The sequence below is a fragment of the Ambystoma mexicanum genome, chromosome 10 (genome assembly GCF_040938575.1).
Source record: "Ambystoma mexicanum isolate Mex_15411 chromosome 10, UKY_AmexF1_1, whole genome shotgun sequence".
NCBI lineage: Eukaryota > Metazoa > Chordata > Amphibia > Caudata > Ambystomatidae > Ambystoma > Ambystoma mexicanum.
This window is the reverse complement of record NC_090932.1, coordinates 103070255-103096580: the sequence shown is the minus strand read 5'-3', so window position 1 is coordinate 103096580 and position 26326 is coordinate 103070255. Positions and strand designations below refer to the sequence as shown.

At 43.0% G+C, this 26326-nt stretch overlaps 1 protein-coding gene across 1 annotated transcript in view; it reads left to right on the top strand.

The window, feature by feature from the left end:
• LOC138491202 (cytochrome P450 2J2-like) overlaps nucleotides 1-20499 on the top strand; it is a 568063-nt gene extending 547564 nt beyond the window's left edge. The window contains exons 6-7 of the mRNA XM_069617586.1: nucleotides 16710-16851; nucleotides 19830-20499. Of these exons, the coding sequence (XP_069473687.1) occupies nucleotides 16710-16851; nucleotides 19830-20032 (345 nt within the window). The 3' untranslated portion in view covers nucleotides 20033-20499. The remainder of the gene's footprint in view (nucleotides 1-16709; nucleotides 16852-19829) is intronic.
• The last annotated feature ends 5827 nt before the right edge of the window (nucleotides 20500-26326 follow it).

Genomic DNA, 26326 nt, shown 5'->3' with positions numbered 1-26326 from the left:
TGAATCTTGGATAAAAGGAAGGCTCCTGCAACTGTTCATCAGATCACAGTTGGAGCAAGACCTCTACAAAGAAGAGCAGCCCATTGACAACCTGAGAATGACCCCTGCAGCTGACCACCATCAGTGCTGTCCCGGTGAAGCCCTGAACTTCTGTCCTGATCTCATTAAGACCTTCATTGTTGTTTCACCCCCTCGGCTGGTAGGAACAACCAGTCTCGACCTGTGCTCGAAGATCTGTGTCTGCTGAGCCTTCAAAGTGTCCCCGGATCAATCAGTGGTCTGATCAGCTCTGATCTCTGCTACCTCACTGCAGACATTGCCGTTCGGAGGAAAGCCCTGGAACTTTGCAGATCTTCAGCTTGTACCACCAGTCACCTGCTTCTGTCTTTTCAGCCTTCTCTCACCAAGGGAAGCTGTGCTTGGCCTGCTCCTGTGTTCACCGCTGGACTATTGCCTTTCGCCACCTTATCATGGTGACCTGTGTTGAATCTTGTTTTCTTTGTGTCTCTGAGGTGTCCCGTGGCTGTCTGTCCCAGAGAAGTCTTCACCTTTCTTCATGTGTGTGTTCTACGGGAAGGTTCTGGAACAGATTCCTAGGTACATTGACTGACCGAAATGAAATCCTGCAAAACGTAGTATCTCTTCTGTCTAGACGTCTAGATGACCCTTGCAAAAGCAAACAATACAGAAGAACATACCTGCAACAAAGTTTGGAACCTCCATAAGTGATAATCTGAAAATCATATATCCAGGGGAGTAAGTATAAATACCTGTTGCTGGTATCCCCCTGTTTCCCAAAGGGCAAGAAGGCTGCAAAGTCGTCACCCTAATTCACTCTTACCTGACCTTTGGTGGTGGAAACTGGAGTAAGGAATCCTCCCCAGGCCTATCCTAGTGTTTTGGGATTGAGCGGAGTCGTGATCTGAACTTTATCTAACTTTGTATGACTCTTTACTAATCATAACCACTGACATTGCAAAACTCTATATAAGCCTACCCGAAGAGTGCACACTTTGCAACTGGTCACTATTGGGCACTGTAAAGACTGGAGGTGGGTAGCTGTATTTCTTCCCTCTATATGGTAGGGTAAATGCATAGAACACCCTAGCCAGGGCTCTCAATTTAGTAGCAATGGACAAGCAGCCAGGCTTAAGCTTTCAGGATGTGATGCAGGCTGATTTTTAAGTACAGTGTTTCCCCAGATATAAAATAAGGTTCATTAATATTTGTACTTTTCAATAATAACACTTTGTACTTTGGCAATACTTATTCAAAGAATGGCAAATATATACACTCTATGTGTTACCACACAATACTTAAATTCCATAATAGATGCACTAACTGCAGACAGTTTTAAATAGGCATGTGTATTCTTAAGTGAGATGTAACAGTATAGATTAGGGAAGAAAGGCAGGTTAGTTAAGAATAGTGGCATTATGCTTTCTTTAGACTAGATACACAATTTTGTGTGAGGATCCCCCCCACCGGGGCAATCTGTAATGGAAAAGGTAGGGAGTAACTTATCTTGTCTTTTACAGGCCAGTCCAATTTTGTTCAATAACCTTGTACTTTCTTTTAAAATGTTCTACCACCGCAACGTACCTGAGAGGCCACAGGAGACCAGGATCCAAGACGACTATGGGACCCCTGGATGACTCCTGAGGCTAGAAGATGCTCTTCCTTGCCACAGTACCTTTGGTGCCTTGGCAGGCGAAGTGGCAGAGTGTCCTGGTTTCACTTGATGATCCCCTCCGAAGATGAAGAAGGAGCCACTGGGATGCTGAGTCCAAGAAGAAAAATGGAACCAAAGTCTTTCTGAATTACAGCAGTTTTGCTCTTTGAGGTGCTCTCCTTTGGTCGACGATTTCTATGACTGTAGAAGTCCTGGGAAGATGATACTTGCTGTGGGCTCCTTAAAGGCTTGGCAGATAGGAGTAAGACCCCTGCAACACTTTGATGACTTCTGGCAGGGACAGGTGCATAGGTCACTTTTGATGTCGGGTTTCGGATTTACGCGGTTGTCTGACTTTCGGTTCTTCTATGCTGCAGCTGCAGCACAGACCTCTTGACGGCTTCTGGTGGCCTGGACTCGACTACTGGAGTGGACCTCGGACCCTCACCAAGTCTGGACCCTCGGACGTCTTCATTAGCTTCTGGTGGTGGGAAATCCACCAGCGGACCTTCCACTGCACTCTAAATAGAACCTGAGGAGGGGAGCATTAGAGGTTGGGTGATGCCCCTGGGGCGAGAGGTATAAGATTGAGGGAAACTAGGGCTTTAATGTAGCCCCTGAGGAATTACACAACAGTAATGCTCCCCTCCAAGGCTTCTATTGCTATTAGTACCCCGACACTTTTGTCGAGTTGGGAAACAGTGTTGAAACCGTTTCTCAACTCGAGAAAAAAAGCTAAAGAAATTGGTTCCAGGGATCGGGGAGAAGACACTAGATGTAGTCCCTTCTCCCTTTCCATGGCGGCCTGATGAAGAAAGGAAAGGAACTCTGCGAAACGTGGAGCTCGGATCCACGGAAGGTGAGTTTTTGTTGGCTGCGTAGTGACCCAGCGAGGGCCAATCAGATAGTTTGATACAATCTGATTGTCTCTCAACGGGTACTAATTGATATATGCACCCTGGCAGGGGGAGCCAGCCAATCAGGTGGCTAGGAACGCAGGTTTGAATCAGCAATGAAAGTCTGTGTTCCATGACAGCTGGCGGCTGGCTCCCAGCACTGCCATCTAGCCCCCCTCAATCCCTAACCCCTCTATCCCCTTTTTTTTCTTCTTTTCATTTCCCACCCCCCTGCTTACCTTATTGCCGCCATGGCAGCTAATCCCTCCCGTTGGCTGCCGTTGGCTGCCACAGGCCACCATGGAAAGGGAAGAGGGGCTCCATACAGAGCCCTGCCATTCCCTTTCCATGGCAGTCATCTTTCTTAAGACAGTATTTCAGTCATTGAACGGGACGCGCGAGGCGTCCTGTTCACTGGCTGAAAATAATTTTTTTTAGCACCCCGGGTTACCTCGTTGGTAGCCCAGGGTGCTAATGGCCATAAGCCCCTGTTCCACTGCTGGAACTGGGGGTAACGGTCTGGAGCCCTCGATTCGCTTGGCCCGTTAACTTCAACTACCTGGCCTTCGAACAGGGGCTTAACGCCACATTGGTATATCCTAATGAAACAGGTCCCTGCATACTGCACTGTAAAGGCACGTTTCTGTCCAACACAAGCTGCTTTTTCTTTGCAGTGCATTCACTCTAATATCTCTTTTTACTAAAGCAATTGAACCCGAGGAGGGGGAGTAGCACCGGTCAGGTTAACGTAGCCTGGAGGCATTACCGGGGGTGACCAGTAATGCCTCCCCTTGAGGGTTCTAAGGTGCCAATTTAATGCAAAAAAACCCCTGAAATTCGTGAAAATACCAGGGTACTAATAATATGTTTTCTTCAGTTGAGTAAAGGCGTTGAGACTGTTTATCAAATGGCTGCCAGGGATCCAGGATAAGGGAATACACCTAGTCCCTTCTCTTTTTCAATGGTGGCGATTAAATATTGATAAGAAAGAAAACAAACAAAATGGCTTCCAGGGAAAGGGGAGAAGGGACTACATGTAGTCCATTCTCCTTTTCCATGGTGGCCAGATGGAGAACAGGAAGGAACGTCCCTCAAAGTCAGGTAAGTCTTTGTCGGCAGGGTGAAGACCCAGTGAGGGCCAATCAGATCGTTTTATACAATCTGATTGTCCCTCGCCGGGTACAGAGGAAATGAAAGGCACTATTGGGGGACAGGTAGTCAAACGTAACAGGCAGTCATGGGAAAGGTAGTGGCGCAGGGAGTTGGCATAGCTTTCAAATGCTGATGCGGTGTTCTTTAAAGAGGTTCTATCCTGAAGCTTTGAGGACTGTCATATGTAGGTTTGAATGCTGGTCCAGAGTCGTGGTGTATAACATGAGAAGGGTGTTTCCTGGTTTCTCTCTATTGCCTTTTGTTTCTTTACATTTGGGATTTTCATGGTTTCTTGTGTTGCTTTGATCTTTGTAGAACAAGAGTTGTATGCCAGTTTGGAAGGACATTGTGTGTCATGGTTTTATAGATGATGCAGGCCATTTTGAAGACGGTACATCATTGTAGAAGCAGACAGTGACAAAACATGTAGGGGGAGGTAATGTGAGTTCATTTGCTAAGAGCTTTAATGGGACAGCTGAAGCATGTTTGGCAGATTTCTATTTGTCAAGGTGGTAGTTGGTACTGAGGGCACTTGTGAAGATGGCCCAACCATCATTTGCATGGTGGCAGACCAATCGGAAGCCTGTCTTGGCGATGAAGGCTTTGATTTTGCAGCTATTAGTCTTTCTGGGTTTTCTTCATTCTGTGAGCTTTGGCAGTCGATGGCAATTGCTTGTGACATAGGGCCTGATTAAGAGTTTGGCGGTATTACCTGTCATAATACTGCAAAACTAATTTACCGTCAGTGGATGCAGTAATTAGCAGGTGGCCCAGAAAGGTCTGCATGATTTCAAGTCATACAAACCTTTCTGTTAATCCCCTGTTTGGAGTCCCATGGAACACCACCATGTCTGGTAGTCACTGCGTGTTTTAATTACTAAATACTATACAAAAGCAAGAGCACACATGAGTTTCAGTGACAAAACTCTGAATTTGCTGGAGTCGTAAAATACTCAGTATTTGAAAATACCTGATGTTTTAGCACTATCGGCAAACTCTAATCAGACCTTTAAGTCTGGGGTGAATTGTGGTGCAAATAAAAGTGTCATCTCAGATGACTAGTTTGTACTTGAATGTGGTTGGAGTAATATCGAGGGAGGATGAAGGTTGGACAGTTTTAGACAGGCATTGACCATCCTTTTTGGACTAGGAAGTTACTTGTTGAAGTCTGATACACCTGCTCATCACGTTCATCTTACAAAATTAAGAAATTATATGTTGCTTGCCAGAAAAGTTGGGTGGACATGGAGGGAAAAGTGTGAAGCGTGCTATTTTGATTATAATACTGCTCCGACTCTTTAACACCGTTTTTTGTTTTGCCATTGGTAGAGCTAGAAGCAAAATGATGGTAACGTTAACAACTGGTTGTTAGTAATCACAATCGATCGGAGAATTGAAGGAGCCAAAAAGTGATTTGGGTGTATTTTGGAGAAAAAAATTTATTTGCTTGTCAATTGTGAAGTATACTAATGTTCACAAAAATGTGCACTTTATGGTATAGACAAAAAGAAATACAATAAATGATTCAGTGGGGGTATACCAAGAGTCAGAGTGATTAAGTGCCAACCTTGTCCTTGTTGATTTTAATGTGGTCACAAATGATATTGTTGATGTGAAAAACCGATATTGATATTGCAGCATGGGTCCTGGAATGCCACATATACCCAGAATCGCCAAGTAACACCCTAATGTTGAAAATTGTCTAGTACCCCTATGCGCATAGATTGGTGAGCAAGCAATGTTTAAAAATGATTTATTTCCATTTGTTATTGTACAACCAAAGTGATTTTGAAAAACATGTTCTCATAGGCCTACCTGTGATTCACTCATAAAGCTTTCTCAGGGCTTATTAGTTCGTTCTCAGGGTCTGTATGACAATTCTCTAATGTCCTTAAAATGTATAATTGAATTAGTGAGATATGTGGTGATGGTTTGCTATATGCCACTCGTGTTCACCTACATCTGTGTTTAAATATTGATGTTTATTCTTCTAAATATGGAGCTTGTGCGGAGATGAATTTCCTTACGAGTTAGGTCTATTTTTAAATGGATCACATTACACTTGTGTGTGTAATGCATGTTAATTCCTTGCAGCGAATATTAGATACAACCACTGTAATGGTTGTTAATGCGTCCTAGATTTGCTAGGAATAACGAATATCCTTGTCTTTCGTTGCGGTCATTTAGGAGTCCGCAAATAAATCCACTTGCAACTAAAATAAATCCCTTAATTACAAATTGAATCACTTATGCAAATAAATCAATCTATTTCCAAAAAATGAAGAAAATCCATTTCAGAATCTGATGGATCCTCTGTAAAAACCACCCTTGTTGTTGCAGAAATGTATAGATTTACGAAAACCTATGTGATCAGATATTCACAAATCTAAATGTGCCCCGAAACACTCACTAATTCAATATGTGTGGAATAGTGAATTTTCCACATGTTTAGCCCAATTTGCTAAAAGAAATAAAAACAAACACCCACCCCATTAATCCCCATGCTGCCCATATTGTGATTTTAGAGATGGAGAAGCATTCATTCCCTGCATTTTCTAAGGCCTTTCCATAGGAAAATGTCTGTGAGTCACTGGGAAATTTTTATGGTTGGGGCAAGAAGTATTGAGGCTATTTAATACATACGCTTTACTTAGAGTTGTTAGGACCAGAATGGATAATGTACTAAATGGGCTAAAGTTGTAATCATTTTAGTGCATATGTTTGAAAGATGCATTTTGCTATTTGCACAAAAACGTCCATGAGCCCTCACTGTAGCCTACGCTGGGCAGGACTACTAGCAGTTGTAATGTAAAACCTCTGGAGATCCAAAGGTTGCAGACTCTCCCTGCATTACATTCGAAATTGTACATTCCTATTTGCAAGACCAACTTTCTGTGGTTATCCTTCCCTTATTTACAATGCCTGAAAATGTTTCTGGACCTTCACAAAGACAGGGATTATTGCATCAGTGCAAGAATGCTGTCTATATCTTCAAATGCAGTCAGAAATGTTTTGTCATGGCTAGTAGTTACCAGTAAGGTCATTGTGGTGGTCAAAGTGGTCTACTATCTGATTTCTCATATGATCTCATCACTGATGGCATCTGACATTTTCTATATGATGTCATATATGTTGGCATTTGTGATGTCATCATTGTGCTTACGGGCTTCACAATGGGGGCCTTGAAGTTAAGGCAGTGTACCTTCCAACACCTGCCAAATTTCAGGGGTTCCTTGCATTAAATTGGCACCTTAACGTCACTTCAGATTAAAAAAATGTCATGAATTTCAAGGCTTTTGTTGCAATGAACTTATTTACCCTAACTGTCTCTTAACTTAAGTTTTGCACTGAATTCCAAGGGTTGTTTATGTAATAACTCTCACCATCTAGATTTTCTTCTTCGGATAAAATAACTGATGTCAAATCCTTTGCTATCAATATGTGTTCTTAAGTTACTCAACATGAGATGTATCAAGTATTTCATCTGTTTTTTTGTCCACTAGCTAAGAATCGAGATCTTCACTGCTAACTGTCAAAAGAGGTCTTCATTGTTTGTTAAAATTCACCTAAAATACTTCTCTGCCCCTTAACTAGCATATATTGTTTTTGCCACATCATTTTATTTTATATTTGTGAAGTAATTAGTCTTTTCTATGCCTCTCGACAATAATCGAAATCTTAGATCACAATGAAAATCAGGACCTTTCATCACAATGAGAATCGAGATAATTGTAAAAATCGAGATCTTCAATGTTAAATCATGTGAAATGCTTCGCTAATTAAAACAAATGATACTGAAAACATGCATCAGCACCACTCAAAAACTTCTGTGGCACTGTTTTTCTTCAATTTCCTTGTACAAATGAAACCTTTCTTAGATAATCCCACATCCCCAAATTGTGCAATCTCCCTAATACTGCCCCCCCACACATTTTAGGTTAATTTAAGAAGTCATCCCTGCATTTGTTTTTATAATAATAAAGAAGGGATTGCTTTCTAAATTCAATTTAAATACTTCTCTTCTTCCAAATAGCATACACTGTGCTTGATAATTGTGAATTATTTACTCTTTTCTTTTGCCACTGAAAAAGAATGGAAATCTTATATCTAGATCTATGGGAAATGCTTGAAAGAAAAAAATCTGCACAATCCCTAGGTCTCACACCTTCACATGGCTTCCTCTACCTACATGCTCTACAAAACGACACTACCACTCATGTTAAGGGTGTTTTAAAAATTAATATTTTTTGTGTTTTAGTTTATTAAGACATTTCATGAAAATGTCCATAAATCAATCATAAATATCACATATTCATAAATAAACATATACGTTAAAATATAGTTGTACAGTACATCACATCTCCTAGCTAAAATGTATACTACAATTCCATTAATGCATTAATCCATATAAACAATTCTCCTAATAGTTCATGAATTAGACAGTGAATAAAGGCAAAAATCAGAGAAATCTGTTATTGAGTGTTGGCAAAATGTATCAGAATTGATGGAGCTTAAATTGTGTACACATTTCCCAAATGCATTTATCTTTAGGGAAACAGTGGAGTCGCAATGTATTATTTAATACATTCAAGAGTCTTCCTTAGTTGGGATTAGACAGAGACGACAGCCTCCGTTATTTTTGTCCAACCCCCCTGTATAGGCCCCATCTCTTTAATGTCCAAAGATTGTTTAAGCAAATCTGCATATATAGCATCAAAATGTGTTGTCTGGAAATCTTACTAAATATTGAGGAAAGGAATTATAGGATGTAAAAATTATCCCTACTCTAAATATGGTTTATGTTTCAGAATCTGAGCATGCTGACCACACCATTCATATGATCTTATTATTTCTTTTACCTTATTGTTTCTTTCTAATTTGAATTACTATTCAAATTCACTAAAACTGCATTACAATCTGTTATAAAGCAATTCAAAAACGTGGCCGAGTTCTCCGACAGCATTAAGTTTAAGTCGACAAATAGGAAGTTCAAAGGCGGATCCACATTTTTGAAAATATTCTTTATTTATTCTGAGAAATGATAGAGCACCCAGAAAAAACACCCAATTTATGTTGTTTCAAGACTTTGGGTAAAGAAGAAGGTAACACTCTTTCTGGAAACAACCTTCAATGGTGTATAATTTGTTCCAGTTAAACAGAAGAGAAATCTCCAGGCCATACAAAATTGTTGGAATTGCCTTCTCTTCGTAGAACTTAATAAGGGGGATGATAGAAAGTTACACAATTTGACTTTGAACTTCTCCCTTTGTACGCATATGTGGGCCCATTTTTTTAAATCCGTATTATAAAACCCCAAATTCTGGGTTTGTCATGAACAGGAAATCCCAAATATACAAGATTGGAAATTATATTTAAATGGGTTCCTTCGATGGCCAAATTGAATTTAACCTTTTTATAGTTCTTTTTACAGATTAGCACCACAGATTTATTCTTATTCATTCTTAAATGGTTTACCTTTAGGTACAAATTCAGGCAATTCAGGGCACCTTGCAGTCCGATTTGAGTACTGTCAAATATGACAAATATGACAATATCATCAGCAAACAGAAGGGTGAAGATACATAGACGTCCAATATTTCTTGGAAATAAATGCCATTGATCTAGGTCTTCTAGATCTGACAGGTATAAGTTAAAAAGACAGGGAGTGAGAATGCAACCCTGATGTAATCAAACAAATGTATATAGCTTCCTGCTAAGAGAAGCTCAGCTGTTCATTCTAATTTGAATGTTTTTTTATGCAACTCAGTGTTCATTTTCAGAAACCCACCTGGTATGCTGCATGGCCATCATTTGTTGCAAAATGTGTTCCTATGAACGCAATTAGACACAGAAGAGGTAATCCACAAATTCCAGATATAAAGGTGGAGTATCCTTTTGCCATGCATGCATTTGCAAGTGTCTGACAATAAGGCTGTTGAGATTCGTGCCAATGTTACTTCTGAAAACCCATTTGAAATTTGTACGAGGACGCACATTCGTTTGCCCAAATATTAAGTTCATCCAAAGGAGGATAAGCAAATGCCTTAGAGGAGGGATCTAGTTGAGCAATTACACAATAGTTGTTAGAGTTCAATAGTCGCACTTCTTATGTCTTGGGACAATGAGACATTTCCTGAAATCTGTGTTTTCAATATATCAAAGAGGAATAGCTTTGGGTCCAGCAATACATCATGGGAGGTATAATTAAATGTTTGGGTATCAGGAGCACCCCTCTCTCTGCCAATTTTAAAAAATCGACTGAACAGATTTATGCCAATCCAACAACACAGTTCCTTGAAGCGCATTGTTTCTTATTTTGGTGAAAACCCGCACAACGGTTTGAGCTGTGCATTTGTAAAACAATTGCTTATTTTTTGTATGAGAAAACCAATGCAAAATGAAAAAAAAAACCTTTTTAACCCTTCTATTTTTTTTAACTATAACCTAGATCTGCACAAAATGTTCTAAAATTTCTAAATCTTCTATCGCAGGTCTTTGGGAAATTTCATGAAGATCCGTCCTATGAGTCAAAAGATGTTAAACATCGAATGTTTGCATTACCAATTGACAATAGCTTTAACCTTAACAACTGGGTAACTTCAACCTATAATATATCTAGAAAAAGCGAACATTTTGTATCTAAAAACGTTTGAATCCTAGGATGCATCAGCATGACATTTTCAAAAAGAGATGTCCGACACAGGCCTCCCAAAACTAGAAACCTTTGTGCAAATTCATGTTACAGTCCAAAAGATACAAAAGGTTTAAAAAAGGGTGTGATTTTTCCTTTTTGCATTGTTTTCCCATATGGAAAATATCACATTTTTGCTTAAGCTCTGAGTCCAAACTGCTAGTTTTTTTTTCTCCAAATAACAAATAAGTTAGGCACAAAGCACTGAAAGACAATCCTTTGTTAATTTGGCATAAATCTGTCCAGCCATTTTTTTAAAAATCTGTCACAGAGCAGAGCGCCCCGGTTTCCAAAAATTGTATTATGTCTCCCATGACACATTGCTGGCCAAAAGGCATTTCATTTTTTCAAATCCATGATCTTGAAAATGGAGATTTGAATCTAGATTATTTTTTTGAAAATGTCCCTAAAATGCTAGAAGTGGAGTGAGTAGGGTCATTTTGAAGCTGAAATCTAGATTTATTTTGAGTGGCAGAAGAGTGGTAAATACTTTAGACATATAAAACATTGATATTGATATGTGGCAAGCACAGTAAATGTTAACAGGTGGAAGAAGAGTATGTTAGGTGAGTTTAGGAAGAGATACCTTTTTTACTATTAAAAAAACAGGGATTGCTTCCTAAATTAACCTAAAATGTGTGGGTGAGTGGTATTAGGGTGCTTTTATTGTTTGGGGATGTTGGATTGGCTTCAAAAGGTTTCACTTGGTTAATGACATTGAAAATCAAGTGCGCAACAGAATCTTGAGAGGTGCCAATGCATGCCTCCAATAGCCTTTGTTTTGATTGGATAAGCGTGTCACGTGATTTAACAGTGAAGATCTCAATTTTCTCAGCTTGTCAGCAGTGAAGATCTCTCCATTCCCTCACCTCCCTCTTCCTCGTTTTAGTGCACCAATAATATCCTTTACATTACAACCAGCCCCCTCTTCCTCGTACCAGTACTATATTACCACTGCCTCGCTCCTCGTCCCAGTACTCCATTACCCCCACCTCTCTCTTTCTCTGCCCAGTACTCCATTATCCCATCTTTTTTCCATATCTCAGTACCCCAATAGTAGTATATTGCATTACCCCCACATTCCAATTCCACCTCTCAGTAACCAATTAGTAATCTGCTACATTTGTAAGGAAGGCATGGTATCAAACAGTGAAGACAGACACAAGGGATCTCAGTTCAAGTATGTTTATTGAACTTCAAATGGGTTGGTTGAACGCCTATCTAATCCTAAATCTAAAGATGGGAGCAGGCTACGACCATCAAATAATAATAACGCAGTCCTAGTCGACTTTGTCAAAATAAAAGGGCCTACACTAATAAACCTATTGCCAATCCTTACTTTTAAATACAAAAGGGTGTGGGACAATAATGTATGCAACAAAGAAAAGTGTTCAAGAAATAATATGTCATGATGGTTGAGCAGTTGGCTTCCCTTCCCCACGTTTTCAGCACGGCGCAAGGTGGCACGTTCAAGCTTTGCACACACTCTGGTATCTCTGCCACAAAGACACAGTTCAAAGCATAGTCATCAGGGCCTTCTGCCAAAGTCTTTTTTCCAATAACAGTCTCTTACTGCAGAGGGCCTGTCGTAACAAATAAATATAAACGCTCCACTTCTATTAGGATCTTCACATGCACAAGTTCTCAATTCCAGTATTTACCATGGGTGTCCATCCTTCAGGCTTGGACCCCTTTGTACCACAATGTTCACTCTTGGTCTCCCTCGTTCGAGCTCAGACCATCGATCTCCCTCGTTCGGACTCGTATCCTCTTGATAGCAAAATTGAAGACTTTCGAAGGGGCGATGGGTTTTGCTTGAACTGTCACAGGACCATTTTTTTCACTTCATACAATATTTTCATCAATCTTTTGCCTTTTGTTTCTCTTGGCAGGATACCTTACATAGACCTTCGATTGAGCACACTCATGGTGCCGGACTACTCTGTTAATGTTATCGTATCTTTCCTTCTCAAGTTCAAACAGTCATTAACAGTTTAGCTTTACTTGCGTCTTTCATCACACACGTTTAACAATGTTTGCTCCGGTGCTCGTTATACAATGTTGCCGCTTGTAACCATGACTTCAACAAAGACAGGTCTTGCATCGGTCTCCCCAACTCACCGGCTGTGTTAATCTCTTTAATGTTTTTTTGTTCTTGGAGCCAAGGAAGATACCCTGGCGGCTGCCGCTCCTCCCTACCTTGGTTGGTTACGCGGCGGGCCTTCGGTATCTCTGACACAATGTAGGAGTCTTCAGTCTGGTTTCCTGGCTTTATGCTTTCTGCTTCGAGGTTTTCTGGAAAGTAGCGGTTTCTTGTCAAAAATGTCAAGGGTATTCCCCTCCTTGCAAACCCTTCTTGATTTCCCGTCTTTCTCCCCTCGTTCAGCTGCAGTTTCAAAACTGCTATTGCTTAGTTTGCTTTGCCTCACTCAGAGTGTGCTTTTGTGCTGGGTCTTTTATCCGTGTGAGGGAACTTTAATGGAAGTCATGTGTGAGTAATTGTCAGTAATTGGCTGACTCGCCTGACCATAGTAGCAGGACATGTCAGGTACACTGCTCAGGTGTGAATCTGTTTTCTCCCAAAGCGGGCTATCCACACGGAAGTGTTTGTGACAGGAAAGGGGGCGGGGTAAAGTTCCCATGTATCCTACCTGGTAGGATGGGGTAAAGGAGTTACATGGGGAGGGTTACCGCAACTTGCTTTCCAGTGTCCCACTCACCAGAGACCCCTCACCCAGGTGATCCTCCTGCACTGGTCCACTCCAAGGAACTGGATCCAGAAGTGATGGCCGTGTCCTGGCCACCTTGATGACAGATCCCCGGGAACTAGCGGGTGAGACACCTTCTGGTTTCTCACACATTACTGCCATCTCCCTCTTGTTTGTCCTACAAGCCCATTAGTAATCCATTATATTACCCCTGCCTCCATCCTCCTCATCCCATTACTCCATTACCCCACTTCCCTTTTCCTCGTCCGAGTATCCCATTAGTAATCCAATACATTACCCACACTTCCCCATTCCTCGTCCAGCACTCCGTTACCCACCTCCACTTCCTCGTCCTAATACCCCAATAGTAATTTGTTGCATTACAGAAACATCCCACTTCCTCGTCCCAGTACCCCATTACTGATCGGTTACATTATTGCCGCCTCCCTCTTCCTTGTACCAGTACTTCATAATCCCTGTCTCTATCATTCTCTTCCCAGTGGTCCATTATACCCACCTCCCTCTTCCTCATCCCAGCACCCCATTAGCAATCCATTACATTACCACCACCTCCTGATCCCAGTATCTCACTAGTAACCCATTACATTACCCCATCTCCTCTTCTTCACCCCAGTACTCCATTAACCCCACCTCTCACTTTCTCGTTCCACCCTCACCTCCCTCTTCCTCATCTCAGAACCCCATTTGTAATTTGTTGCATTGCCTCCACCTCTCTATTCCTCGTCTGAGTATCCCAATAGTGATCTTTTGCATTACCCCTACATCCCCATTTCTCAATCAATATCCCATTAGTAATCCATTACATTATCATCACTTCCCTGTACCAGTACTGCATTACCCCATTTCTCTCTGCCTCGTCCCAGTACCCCATTACCAGGATCACCTCCATCCTCGTCCAAGTACCACATTAGTATTCTGCTGCATTACCCCCACCTCCATCTTTCTCTGCCCATTACAGCAATAGGAAGCTGATGTGTACACCCCGCCTCCCTCTTCCTTGTCCCAATATCTCACTATAAATCTGTTACATTACTGCCACCTGCCTCCTCCCCGTTTCAGTACTCCATTACCCCCGCCTCTCTCTTTTTTGTCCCAGCACCCAATTAGTAATCCATCACATTACCACTACCTCCCCCTTCCTTGACCTAGTACCCTAATAGCAATGTTACATTATCCCACCTTCCTCTTCCTCGTCCCAGTACTGCATTACTCAGGAGGATAGCTCAGGGGCAACGCGCTTGCCTTGGAAACAAGACGACACAGAGCACCACAGGTTCAATCCCCGGGTCTGCGCTTAGAAACCTCTGGGTATTAATCACGTTATAAATAACATATCATATCTATCATATCATTACCCCACCTCCCTCGTCCATTGCCCCACCTCCCTCTTCCTCATCTCAGTACACCAAGAGTGTCCTAGAACCCATTAGTAACCTATTGTATCACCTGGACTCTCTCTTCCTGATCAGAACTTCATTGCATTACATTCACCACCATCTTCCTGGTCCCAGTAACTCATTAGCCGTCTCTCTCTTCCTTATCTTAATACTCCATTACCCCATTAATAATCCTTTGTTTTACACCATGTCACTCTCCCTCATTCCAGGACCCCAATAGTAATCTCTTGCATTACCCTGCCCCCTCTTCTTCATCAAAGAACTCCATTAGTAATTTGTTACATTACCCCACCTACCTCTTCCTCGTCCATAAACCCATTAGTAATCCATTGCATTGCTGCCACGTCCCACTCTTCCTTGTACCAGTAAGCCATTACCCCACATTCCTCTTAGTTGTCCCACTTCTCTATTACTCCAACATCACTTTTGCTTGTCCTAATAGCCCATTGGTAATCTATTGCATTACCCCCAACTCCCTTGCCCATTCCGAAACTACTTTAGTAATTCATTGGATTACTCCCACCTCCCTCTTCCTCATCCCAGTACACCATTAGTAATTCATTCATCTATTGGACAAAAAAAAGATGAAATACCTGATAAATGCTGTGTTGCGTAGCTGAAGGGCATATATTGGCAGCCAAGGATATGACATCAGAACCATGTTATCCGAAGAAAGTAAATAGAATTAAAGCTGGTAGAAAGTATTGCATAACAAAACCCTTCAAATTCAGTGGTGAAAACACTTTAGTTAAGGGAAAGTTAAGGGGAATACATTCAGTGCAACAAACCCCTTGAAATTCAGTAAAAAAACTTTAACTACCGATTTAATGCAACAAAACCGATTTAATTTAACAAAATGCCTGGAATTCGGGAGGTGCTGGAAGCTATGCCACCTTACCTATGAGTCTTCACTGATGACATCACAAATGACATCACTTTGGTAATATCATATGACACCACTGGGAAATAATAACTTTTGAACGCTTCAACAAAGAATGTTGAACAATTGTCACAGAAAATGTTGAAGGCATCCGTTAGCCTACAACACCCTCGAAAACTCCAAAACTGTTCATGATGGCTTCATATTTTAAAGAAATGTTTTAAATTGTATTTTGAACACATACCAAACACTCATACAGCATGCAGTCATATACCGCACTACATACACTTATGCACTATACACACACAACATAAACACATGACAGGCGCAAATGCCATACACTCACACTACATACGCCATACACTGTAAATGCTCTCTGCATCCACCCTTCCATTTAGCTATCCATCATTACCCTCCGTCTATCTACCCGTTTGGTCATTCAGACTTTCCTTTATCCATCCAACTATCCATCCTCCCATATAGACATTTACGCATTTACCTGTCAAACCTCACATTTACTGGTCTGTTATCTCTTTCAGCCAATAATCGGTTCATCTTCCCATTCAGCCATCAGTTCCTCTGTCCACCCATTTTAGATTCCTCTATCCATCCTTTCACCCCTTCCTCCAACGACTCATTTTGTCCTTCCATCCCTTCATCCAAACCCCATTCATCTCTTCATTCAGCCCTCCATCCAACAATCAATCCGTCCATCAGGGGTAAAGTCGAGGGTACACGCGGGTGGACGGAGTCCCCCCACTTTTTTCAGAAGGTGGACTCAGTCCCCCCCAGCTAAAATGAGAAACATTAAATGTCCCCTTTGAATTTATGAATTAAAGCCAACGACAGTCGTCAGGCTTGCAGGCCAGACACTTCACCACTGCAGTATATAACCTCATGAAAGACAACAAACAACTAAAGGTGAACTGTCCCATTTCGGTACTGCAAGTTCCAGAGAAAACATTTGTAGTGGTTCTTGGAGTTTAAAACATGCACACCTTTTAACGTTTTCAAAAACACTATTAGAAGAAAATATCCTTACTTGGTTTTGTGTGAGTGTGTTGATTTTATGAAAGGCAAATGCCATTCGTCCTGTGCAATTTGGGTGGTTTTGCAAAGCCAATTTAATGAAATGTCAATTTTTCACCTTGGTATACTAATTTCTAGCGACGTCACTTCCCATCGTGTTTGTTGATGAGTCCCCCACTTTAATTTTTGATGCCGTCCATCATTTATATTAATGCACCAGTCAATTAATGACTTCACAGAGACACTGTTTTTCCCCTTTGCAGGGTACTACTGTTATCTACAATCTCTTCTCTGTGCTTCATGACCACAAACATTGGGAGTTGCCCGAAGTGTTCAACCCGAGCCGTTTCCTGGATAAGGAAGGGAACTTTGTGAAGAACGAGGCCTTCATACCCTTCTCTACTGGTAACATTTGTGCAGTCTGTAGCCCGCAACCTGCAGTTTATGCTGAAGTACATTCTTTCTAATGGGCACAGGAAAATGAATAACTTGTGTCTTTAAAATACACGCACCTCCCCACACATTGCCTTGTGATACAAAATACTTGTGACTGAAGGCATATACCTCGATGAACGAATATAACACAGTTTCACAGGTTATTGTATCTTTGGGACACCGTCGTCAATAACTTCATTAAAATATACACACATTGAAATTATTTTCTTAAACATACTGCCCAAATGCTTCTCAACAGCATGCAAAAGGAAAGAGTAAAAAGGTGGCCTACACGCTTGTATGGCACACTTTTGCACTCTGCCATTCAAATTGATTAAACGTTGCCTACCCCTCACCCCCTGAGGGATTCCTTCCCAATTAGATTCAGGTGTATAGGCTCGATATCTTGAGATTTTTAGTACTGTGTGCTTGGGATGGGTTCTTCCCCATAGTACCACCCTGGTATTGAGGTATGCAGTGATACAATTGCAGCAAAAATGTCGCCTATACAAAAAATGGCAGCAAAAATGCTGTGGTTTGACCCGTTAAAGGTGTACCCAATTACGCCATTTAAGGGGAGCCGGGGTTGCGGTGGTGTCCCCCGCTTCTCTTAAATGATATAATGGGTCCGGTGGTTGCGGGGGTGTCCCCCGCATCCTTTGCATGGATTGCGGCGGCAAAACCACTGCCTTTTTGCCACGATATTTTGTGTCCACTGCCATTTTTGCTGCGATTTTAACACATGGAACCGGTCTTGACCCTTGGTTTGGTTCTGGCTACTGCAGATTGGACTCTCTGTATCAGACGTAAAGGTTTATGGGAATTGTGTGGGTTTCTCGTAAAGCAGACCGAGGATGTAAAAGCCTGGCTCGCCATCTTGTGTTGACAGAACTTGCTGGGTTGTGAACCGAGCCACTTCCTCACTTGTGCAAGCATCGATCAGGCAGAACTTCTAACACCATTTTGTATTTAGCCTTTCTGGGAGAGTGTTCGGTATATGTTCCCCTATCATTGATGACGCAGTGACAGGGTCTCTGCTGACCTTACTACTGTCTGGCAGACCTCCAACGCACACACTCAGAAAAAATACAACCCGCTAGGGAAAAACACCTGGAACACCTTCTGCAAGGAGAACAAGGTTTAATCACACCCAAGAAAAATACATGCTAGCAAAGAACTCTGCTAACACAGAGTGCACTGAGAAATGTACAGCAGACATCAGAGTTTTGAACGTCCATGTCGTCACAGGTGACGTGCATCACATAGGTTACATTTTGCAGTAGCTGGTTGGTGCGGCCCTATGCATATACAACCTGCTGCATAAGGGATGCCAGACCATTAGTCCCAGCTTCTCCTGTTTGTCTTCTTCCATGTGGGGTTAATCTCTGTACGTTGTCAGGCGCAAAGCTCCAAACTGGCAATTACCAACGCAAATCATTGCATTCTTTATCTGTGGCCTAATGTGCACGTGGTACAGCAGACATGAGCACAGAGGATACTTTCGAGGTCATGATAACTCGCAAACCCCAGCTCGTTCTCAGACACATCAGCACCTTCCCAAATCTTCCCACCCTGGTTTTAGGTTTGTTACTTTTCACCCATGGCACCTCGCAGCTCAAATCACAGGGATCCAGGATGTGGTGAACCCGCCTTTCTGCTGTGATCTTCATGAAAAATTGGCGGTCTAACAGTTTTATGGTGGTTGGTCTGGGGCTGGCTGGTACACTGGAATGCTGTAGTCTTGGGACAGGGGCATCTGGGTAATATAACTTAGGGTTTGGACTGGTGAAGGTCGGAGGCTCGTGGGCATGGGATAATGTTTCACAGGGAGCTCTCGGCCCCCTCACGGCCTTGCAGGGCTCATTCCTTCTGGGATACATGTGCTAACAGTATGAAACAATGAGAGGTTTATGAATCTCCTTGGGTTTGGTCTTTCTCACTGGTGCCTACGTTGCAACACAGCCCTGCATGAACACACTTATTTCTATGCTCTGGGTCCGGGCCTACTGCTGTGTCTGCAGCGCGGCGCTAGGCCTTGTTTTCAAAATGGCTGCTGTTTTCTAAAATGGCATTTCACTCCCAGTGCAATCTATACCCAAATACATTATAAGCTACTCACAGTGCAGTTTCTATCGACACCCCTCCTCCCCCTCTAACCTCCCCAAGCAACTACAACACACTCTTATGCCTCTGCCTCATCCGGAACCTCTTGGGGTCCTGGCACGATCGTCGCCGCTGCAAAGCACTAATGAGGTCCTGGTCTCCCCTGTGCTTAGTAGGTCTTCTAAAAAAGGGCTGGTCTCACAGGGCTTTCATATGTGACTGGCTTCTGCCCGATGATGGCGACTAAGTGAGGGTGATCAGAGGACCATCCCATAAGCACTACACACCGGACCATCAACCTCTAGTTTGAGGAGGTACCTAGCCCCCTTGGTCACTCTATTAGTCATCCAACATATTTTTAAATAAGTGTTTTAATGTTTATTTTGTCAACTGAACACAAGTTCATGATGCTTTCTATATCAAGCCATCTGCTTCATGAAAGTCATTAGTCTTTCAAACTGGTATTTGTTGCCTTTCAACACCCACAGGCAGGAAACGTTCTAACCTACTCAAACCACAGTTTACAGGCTCTTTCATCAGACTGAAACGGTCATGACCTTAACCTGAAACTAGTATAGGCATTCTAAGAGCGTGGAGGCTTGTTGGACTTTAAATACCATGAACATGGGGGTGATTAGGGATTCTGCCGAATGAATCCGCCCGGGCCACCTGTAACAGCTGGATAGCAGAATTTGTGAGGGCCTCTGGCGCGTGCATGCTTGTTTTCAATGTCCAGAGAGAAGTAATGAGTTGCTAAGAGCATTGACAAGAGTTGCATGAAATGCAGGTGCTGGAAATAATGTGGCATTGTGGTCTAACCCCGATTTCCACCCTTCATCTTGCAGGTCATCGCATATGTTTAGGGGAACAGCTGGCAAGGACTGAGCTCTTCATTTTCTTCACCAACCTACTGCGGGAATTCACGTTCCGTCTCCCCGAAGGGGTGACAAAAGTCAACTTAGATTGCACTTTCGGGACTATATTACACCCCCATCCTAATAAAATCTGTGCTGTGCCTAACTGCGCTCCTGCCAGCCACTCTGCATAGGAGCCTCCGCCATTACTATTGTCAAGCCACAGTGCAGGGAACCACAGGCAGACCAACAGCATTGCCACCCTGCATGCGACATGCTACCGCATTCAATACTGCTTTGCATTTGTATCGCTTGCAAGAAAGAAAATCACTTCAAATGTTGAAAACAATGCTTTGTATCTGCTATTGTGATCAGATTTCGATCGAAAAGTCAAAATATTATAGCTGTGTTTAATATTTCTGTGACAGTGAGAATCCAGTGATCTTGGTCAAGCGGACAGATCTGATGCTTGATAAAATAAAAATCATAACCAATTCACTTAACTTTGTTTCTGAAGGGTCTAAACTGTGCGAATAAGATTCACGTTTGTTATTCGTGAATATTTATGATTATTTTATCAATGTTAAAATAGGAAATCGTGTTAGGGGCAAAACAGCATGGTGAATGTAATATCTGTCCTCGGACATCACGTACCTTGCCACGTAGAGGCGTGTTCAGGTCATGTGACCACGCATCATGACAGTTATGACGGCGCGCCAATAAAGAAAGGTAGTCGTGACTATTAATGAGTGTGGAAGTGTGTCAGTGAAAGCCGCTCCAAATGCGCAGTGAAATCAAAACGTATGCAAAGTGCACTTCTGTACAAAAGCTTCTTTGCCCTTGACGCCACAACCAAGATAGGACTGTGACATTTACTGAAAATCAAGGTCCTATTGGGCGACCCTAAAAGACGGGAAGAAAATGAGTTCACTAAATTATCCATGAGAAAGGAAGGGTCGGTTACTGACCCGTCTTGCAAAGGATGCCATTTAAGACCCACCTTCTCTTGCTTTGCACGTGTGATTGAAACCTTCGACATGTGGGCAGTAGCATAAGCAGCAGCAATGTCAGCTACTGTCTGACACAGGTCTTCCCCAAAATGTCATCAACTCTCCCACCTCGGCAGTGGTGTACGGACGTTCTGCACAGTACATGAATTTCCTGAAACCAGCAGCAAACACCATTATTCTCCTTTTACCCAGGAGCATTTCTGGTTGACCAGACTACAGGCTGTAGCATTGATCCATCTCCTTCAATCCCGTGGGGCAGTGTTGCCAGGTCAGAAGGAAAAAATAAGCTCAATGCCCTTCCACATAGCTCTCAACTCACACGCTTTTGGCGGTTGTCATCCGCCTTGTAAAGGGCTGACTCACCCGCCAAGCCTCCTGCACGCCCATTCATTCCAATGGGCGTCTCACCCGCCAAAAACAAAATCGGGTGATTTCACCCGCCTTTGCAAAACAAATGGTTGAGAGCTATGCCTTCCAGCACAAGCCCAAAACAAGCTGGCTTCCACCCAAATAAGCAGAAAAAACAAGCTCACACCTAAAGCGCTGTGGATAGATGTAAACAGAAAGTAACATCACACAATAGCATAAACACACATAGAGGGAACGCAGACCTAGTGTGTTAGAACAAAATAATGTTATTATAATTGCATTTTACTGACATTTAGTATCTCTTGTTTTCATTTCATGTATATATGTTATTTAAAAGTATATCATTGGCTTCTCTGATCCGTCGCCCAACTGGTCCTTGGCTCCTTAGGGAGTCACTCTTTTAAGGTCCCTGTCTTCTTGCGTCTGTCACACCTCTGGTCCTTGTCTCCTTGGTGAGTCGCTCTTCTTTGGTCCTTGTCTTCTTGTGTCTATCACCCCTCTGGCCCTTGTCTCCTTGGTGAGTCGCTCTTCTTTGGTCCTTGTCTTCTTGTGTCTATCACCCCTCTGGCCCTTGTCTCCTTGGTGAGTCGCTCTTCTTTGGTCCTTTTCTTCTTGTGTCTGTCACACCTCTGGTCCTTGTCTCCTTGGTGAGTCGCTCTTCTTTGGTCCTCGTCTTGCGTATATCACACCTCTGGTCCTTGTCTCCTTGGTGAGTCTCTCTTCTTTGGTCCTTGTGTTCTTGTGTCTATCACCCCTCTGGTCATTGTCTCCTTGGTGAGTCCCTCTTCTTTGGTCCTTGTGTTCTTGTGTCTATCACCCCTCTGGTCATTGTCTCCTTGATGAGTCGCTCTTCCTTGGGCCTTGTGTTCTTGTGTCTATCACTCCTCTGGTCCTTGGCTCTTTGGTGAGTCGCTCTTCTTTGGTCCTTGTGTTCTTGTGTGTATCACCCCTCTGGTCCTTGGCTCCTTGGTGAGTGGCTCTTCTTTGGTCCTCATTTTCTTGAATCTGTCACCCCTCTGTCTCTTGGCTCCATTGCATACTTTCCACCGTTTCTCTGGTACTTAGCATGTGGTGCCTAGTTGGGTTTGTCAGTTGATAGTTCAAATCTATCTACATTATACTATTATTCTATGTAAGACTGGGCGCTGCCTTACTTGCCAATATGCCTCATTCCATTTGGGAAATGCTAGTTGAGTCCTGGTTTTAACATTGCATTCTGGGACTTTGAGTCCCAGATTTCCATATTTGAAATCTTGGACTAAAAGTACCAGAATACAAAATTGAATCCAGGACTTGGCTAGTTGCTGGAGTGGGGCATGTTGGCATGTATGCAGTCCTACAATTGGAGTGTCTGAGGAGTCAGTGGGTGAGGTCCTGGGTAACTGACTAGAAAGATTGGGCCCTAAATCTTTGGCATGGCACAGTGACACCTGATCTAAAAACACTTAGATTAACATTACATACAATGGCATAACAAGGCATAAAAGCTGGAGAAAGGCAGTTTTGCAGTGATTTAAGCAAATACCAACTTGGATGTTTCTTGGATGTTTCAAATGTTAAACGGCTGTCCCCAGTTATTAGGTGGCCTGTTGAGCAAGATCTGGTAATACCACGTGAAATCATTCTACATCCAAACATAGCCCACACCCCAAAACAATAAAGGTTACACAATGAAATGCACACCACCCCAACACACATGCCCATACCAAATGCCCCTAAATAGCCCATCCGATATAGCAGCATAACTCTCAACAGTCCTTAAACACCACTTTGGCAGACACCAAAATCACAGAAACAGTTTACTTAAAGCACACACTAACCACTGCTCCAGGCAACTCACAACATATTTAAAACTAGATAACACAGAGATATGCACATATCAACTTTGCAACAAAACATTATCCTGCTCCTAAGTTATCCCCATACCCCAACTCTTACCTCTTGCAGATCCTAAGACTCCTAACTGTGAACATTGTAGACTTTATGATACATCAGACTCAATAACATAGCAGAACAGGGCATAGGAAAGCGCTTCACTCATTCTCCTGTGGGGCAGTACTCTGGATAGACCATGCCACTTTGGTGCATGGCAGCAATAGGAGAAGAACATTAATATTGGCTCTGCTGAGGCAAGTCTTCTGTTTTAGAAGAGATTACATTATTTTCCCAGGATCCCACACTTTGGGTTAAACAGCGGAGTTTTCCCATGGCCACGCGTGAGAAAGCCATTCAGTCCTGCTTTTGCTTGGAATTCTTATACTTGCCGTTTTTACTTACCCATTTGAAATGTGTGAAAACTACAAGTTCCAGAATACAAAGGGAAAACACAGGATTGAGTGACCTCATGCACGGCCACAGGAAACTTGACAGCTCTTCTAGTTTACTTGCAAAATGCAAATCTTTTAGAAAAGCAATCATGTAGTGTGCAAATTCTTAGAGAAACGTGTTTAGCCAAAATAATCTTGTTTTAAATTTAGTATCCCCATGGTGACTGGCAAGCTAGACGTCCCAAAATGCAAAATAATGCAAACGTGAAAAATCGTTTTTTGACACCACTGCTATTCTTTAACTACTTGGAGAATCACAAAAAAACGAGTGGCAATGCCATTCGGGTACAGAGCACTGTTGTGACAAACTCCCAGCTTGTCGTTAGTGTTAGGAACATTTGTTTATCTATGCAAGAGAATGGCTTTTTTGCATGTCAATCACTAACATGACAACTTTCTTTTGCATATGTTTGGTATTTGGCACTGATGCAAAAAGAAGAGAGCACTCAGATCGAGACTTTAACGAGCTGCAATAAATGAAGGTCACCCAGGGCTGCCAGAAGCTCTTTCCAGGAAGCTCTGTGGCCATGTGTAATGGGCTTGGCTGCTTTGTCAACCGGCCCAATTACACGCCCAAATTTGATCAAACAAGTGGACAAAAATGGGCGCCAACCGACCTCAACATATTATAAGCGACTTTGGGGAAAAGGAAACCCAAAGTGGCTTATAATACGCACACTTGGCAACACTGCCCGTGGGCCTCCATGCTACGTCATCACGCTCGCTCCTCGCAGGAGGTGGAATATGGGCATCGAGAACAGAGTACAGACCGAAAGGTGACGAGTGGGTTCACAGTCAGTGTCTGTGAACATTATTAGTTAACATTAGAAATAAAGGGCATTCAGTACAACTCTGCCTGCTACCATTCTTTATTAAGCCTCACAGTGGCGGCAAGTGTTCAGGGGTTACCAGCCTGATTTTCCCCCTGTCACTGACACCAGAGGGGCATTACACACCTGGAAGACGTTGCACTACAAAAACCATCATGCAAGGAATAACCTCATCACCTGCATTCATACAGGCAGCAGGTGAGCCACCTAGGGTCTATGTGATCACTGCCCCACCCATAATGTCATCTTTCAAAATGCTGACTTCCATTATGCGCGGCCCAGTGACTACAGAGATCACTGTGCCCTGCATCCTCCTACCCGCCTCCCCCCTGCCCACTTACCTTTTCGGGAGCACACTTCTGTGTGTGCCGCCGTCTCTCCTCTATCCCTGCAGCGTTAGTTCTCTCCTACTAACGTGAGTCAGAACTGGCGCCAAAGGGTCCTTTTTTGTTTTCTTTAAAAACGTTGTTTTCTGTATTGTCCTCCACTACCAACTAATGAAAGCGGGGGACACCCCTGAAACTCCCATTCCCCTTTTTGGCTTACTGCACATAAACCCAGACTCATTTAAAAGTGGAAAAGGTCGCTTTAATGTGACAGGCCAAAGCTTACAATTAAACTCTTACCTGGCTCCATGGCCTTACAAACTAAAGACATATTTCAAACAACCAATTAAATAATTAAACATTCTCATTTTTTACCCAACAATTAAATAAAGCCATTTCCTCCCTAACTATCCCTTGGACCCTACCGTCTCCTTACCCCTTTTCCAGGCGTCCCGCTTTCTCCCCAGGGCCATGCCCCTCCAGGCTCAATACCTGTTCCCCCGAGGTGGCCCGATTGTGCAAACAGCACCACCCCATCCTTTCCCGTGTCATTCCCCCATTGTGCTTCCCTCCCCCCACATCAAAAGGGGCCATGCCCCCGGAGCCCAGGACCACTTCAATACCCCCCAGTCTCCCCTCTGCACCAAACTCCCCCTTCCTATGACCTGCAGCCAGTCTGACCTGCCACATCAGCAACAAAATTTACATTACAACTTCACTGCTGCCCCAACCTGTCACACAAAACTACCATATAATAGCTCCTTAACAGACCAAAAAACCCCATAAGAACTTGACATGTGACGTAAAAAACCCCCACAGAAACCAACTACAATGGTCCCCCATCCCTGTTTAATAAAACCAGATCCCAGACCTAACCCAAAATGAAGGGGTTTGAGAGCGGGATAATCACCAAGTCCAACCGTCGCCTGCCTCCCGAACCTTCCCTGGCCCTTAAATACCCTAGTGAGGCGCTCTGCCCCCCACGGCCACTCGCTGGCCGTGTGCAGCGCCAACAACCTCCCCGGGGGACCCCTTTTGGCTTACTGCACAAAAACCCAGACTCATTTAAAAGTGGAAAAGGTCGCTTTAATGTGACAGGCCAAAGCTTACAATTAAACGCTTACCTGGCTCCATGGCCTTACAAACTAAAGACATATTTCAAACAACCAATTAAATAATTAAACATTCTCATTTTTTACCCAACAATTAAATAATTAAATAAAGCCATTTCCTCCCTAACTATCCCTTGGACCCTACCATCTCCTTACCCCTTTTCCAGGCGTCCCGCTTTCTCCCCGGGGCAATGCCCCTCCAGGCCAATACCTGTTCCCCCGAGGTGGCCCGATTTTGCAAACAGAGCCACCCCATCCTTTCCCGTGTCATTCCCCCATTGTGCTTCCCTCCCCCCACATCAAAAGGGGCCATGCCCCCGGCAACAGAAAAACCCTCCCCGAGGTGTTCTTTCTGCCCCACACCCCCCACCAATTTTCCTACCTCCAACTCCTCAACCAATCTCCCAGCCAAGAGCTCAAGTCCGCCAGATGATTGTTCCCCAAAAACCGGACAGTTTACCCATCCTCTCTAAATCTCATCAATCCTTCCTAAACCATCTCCTTATGGTCCAAA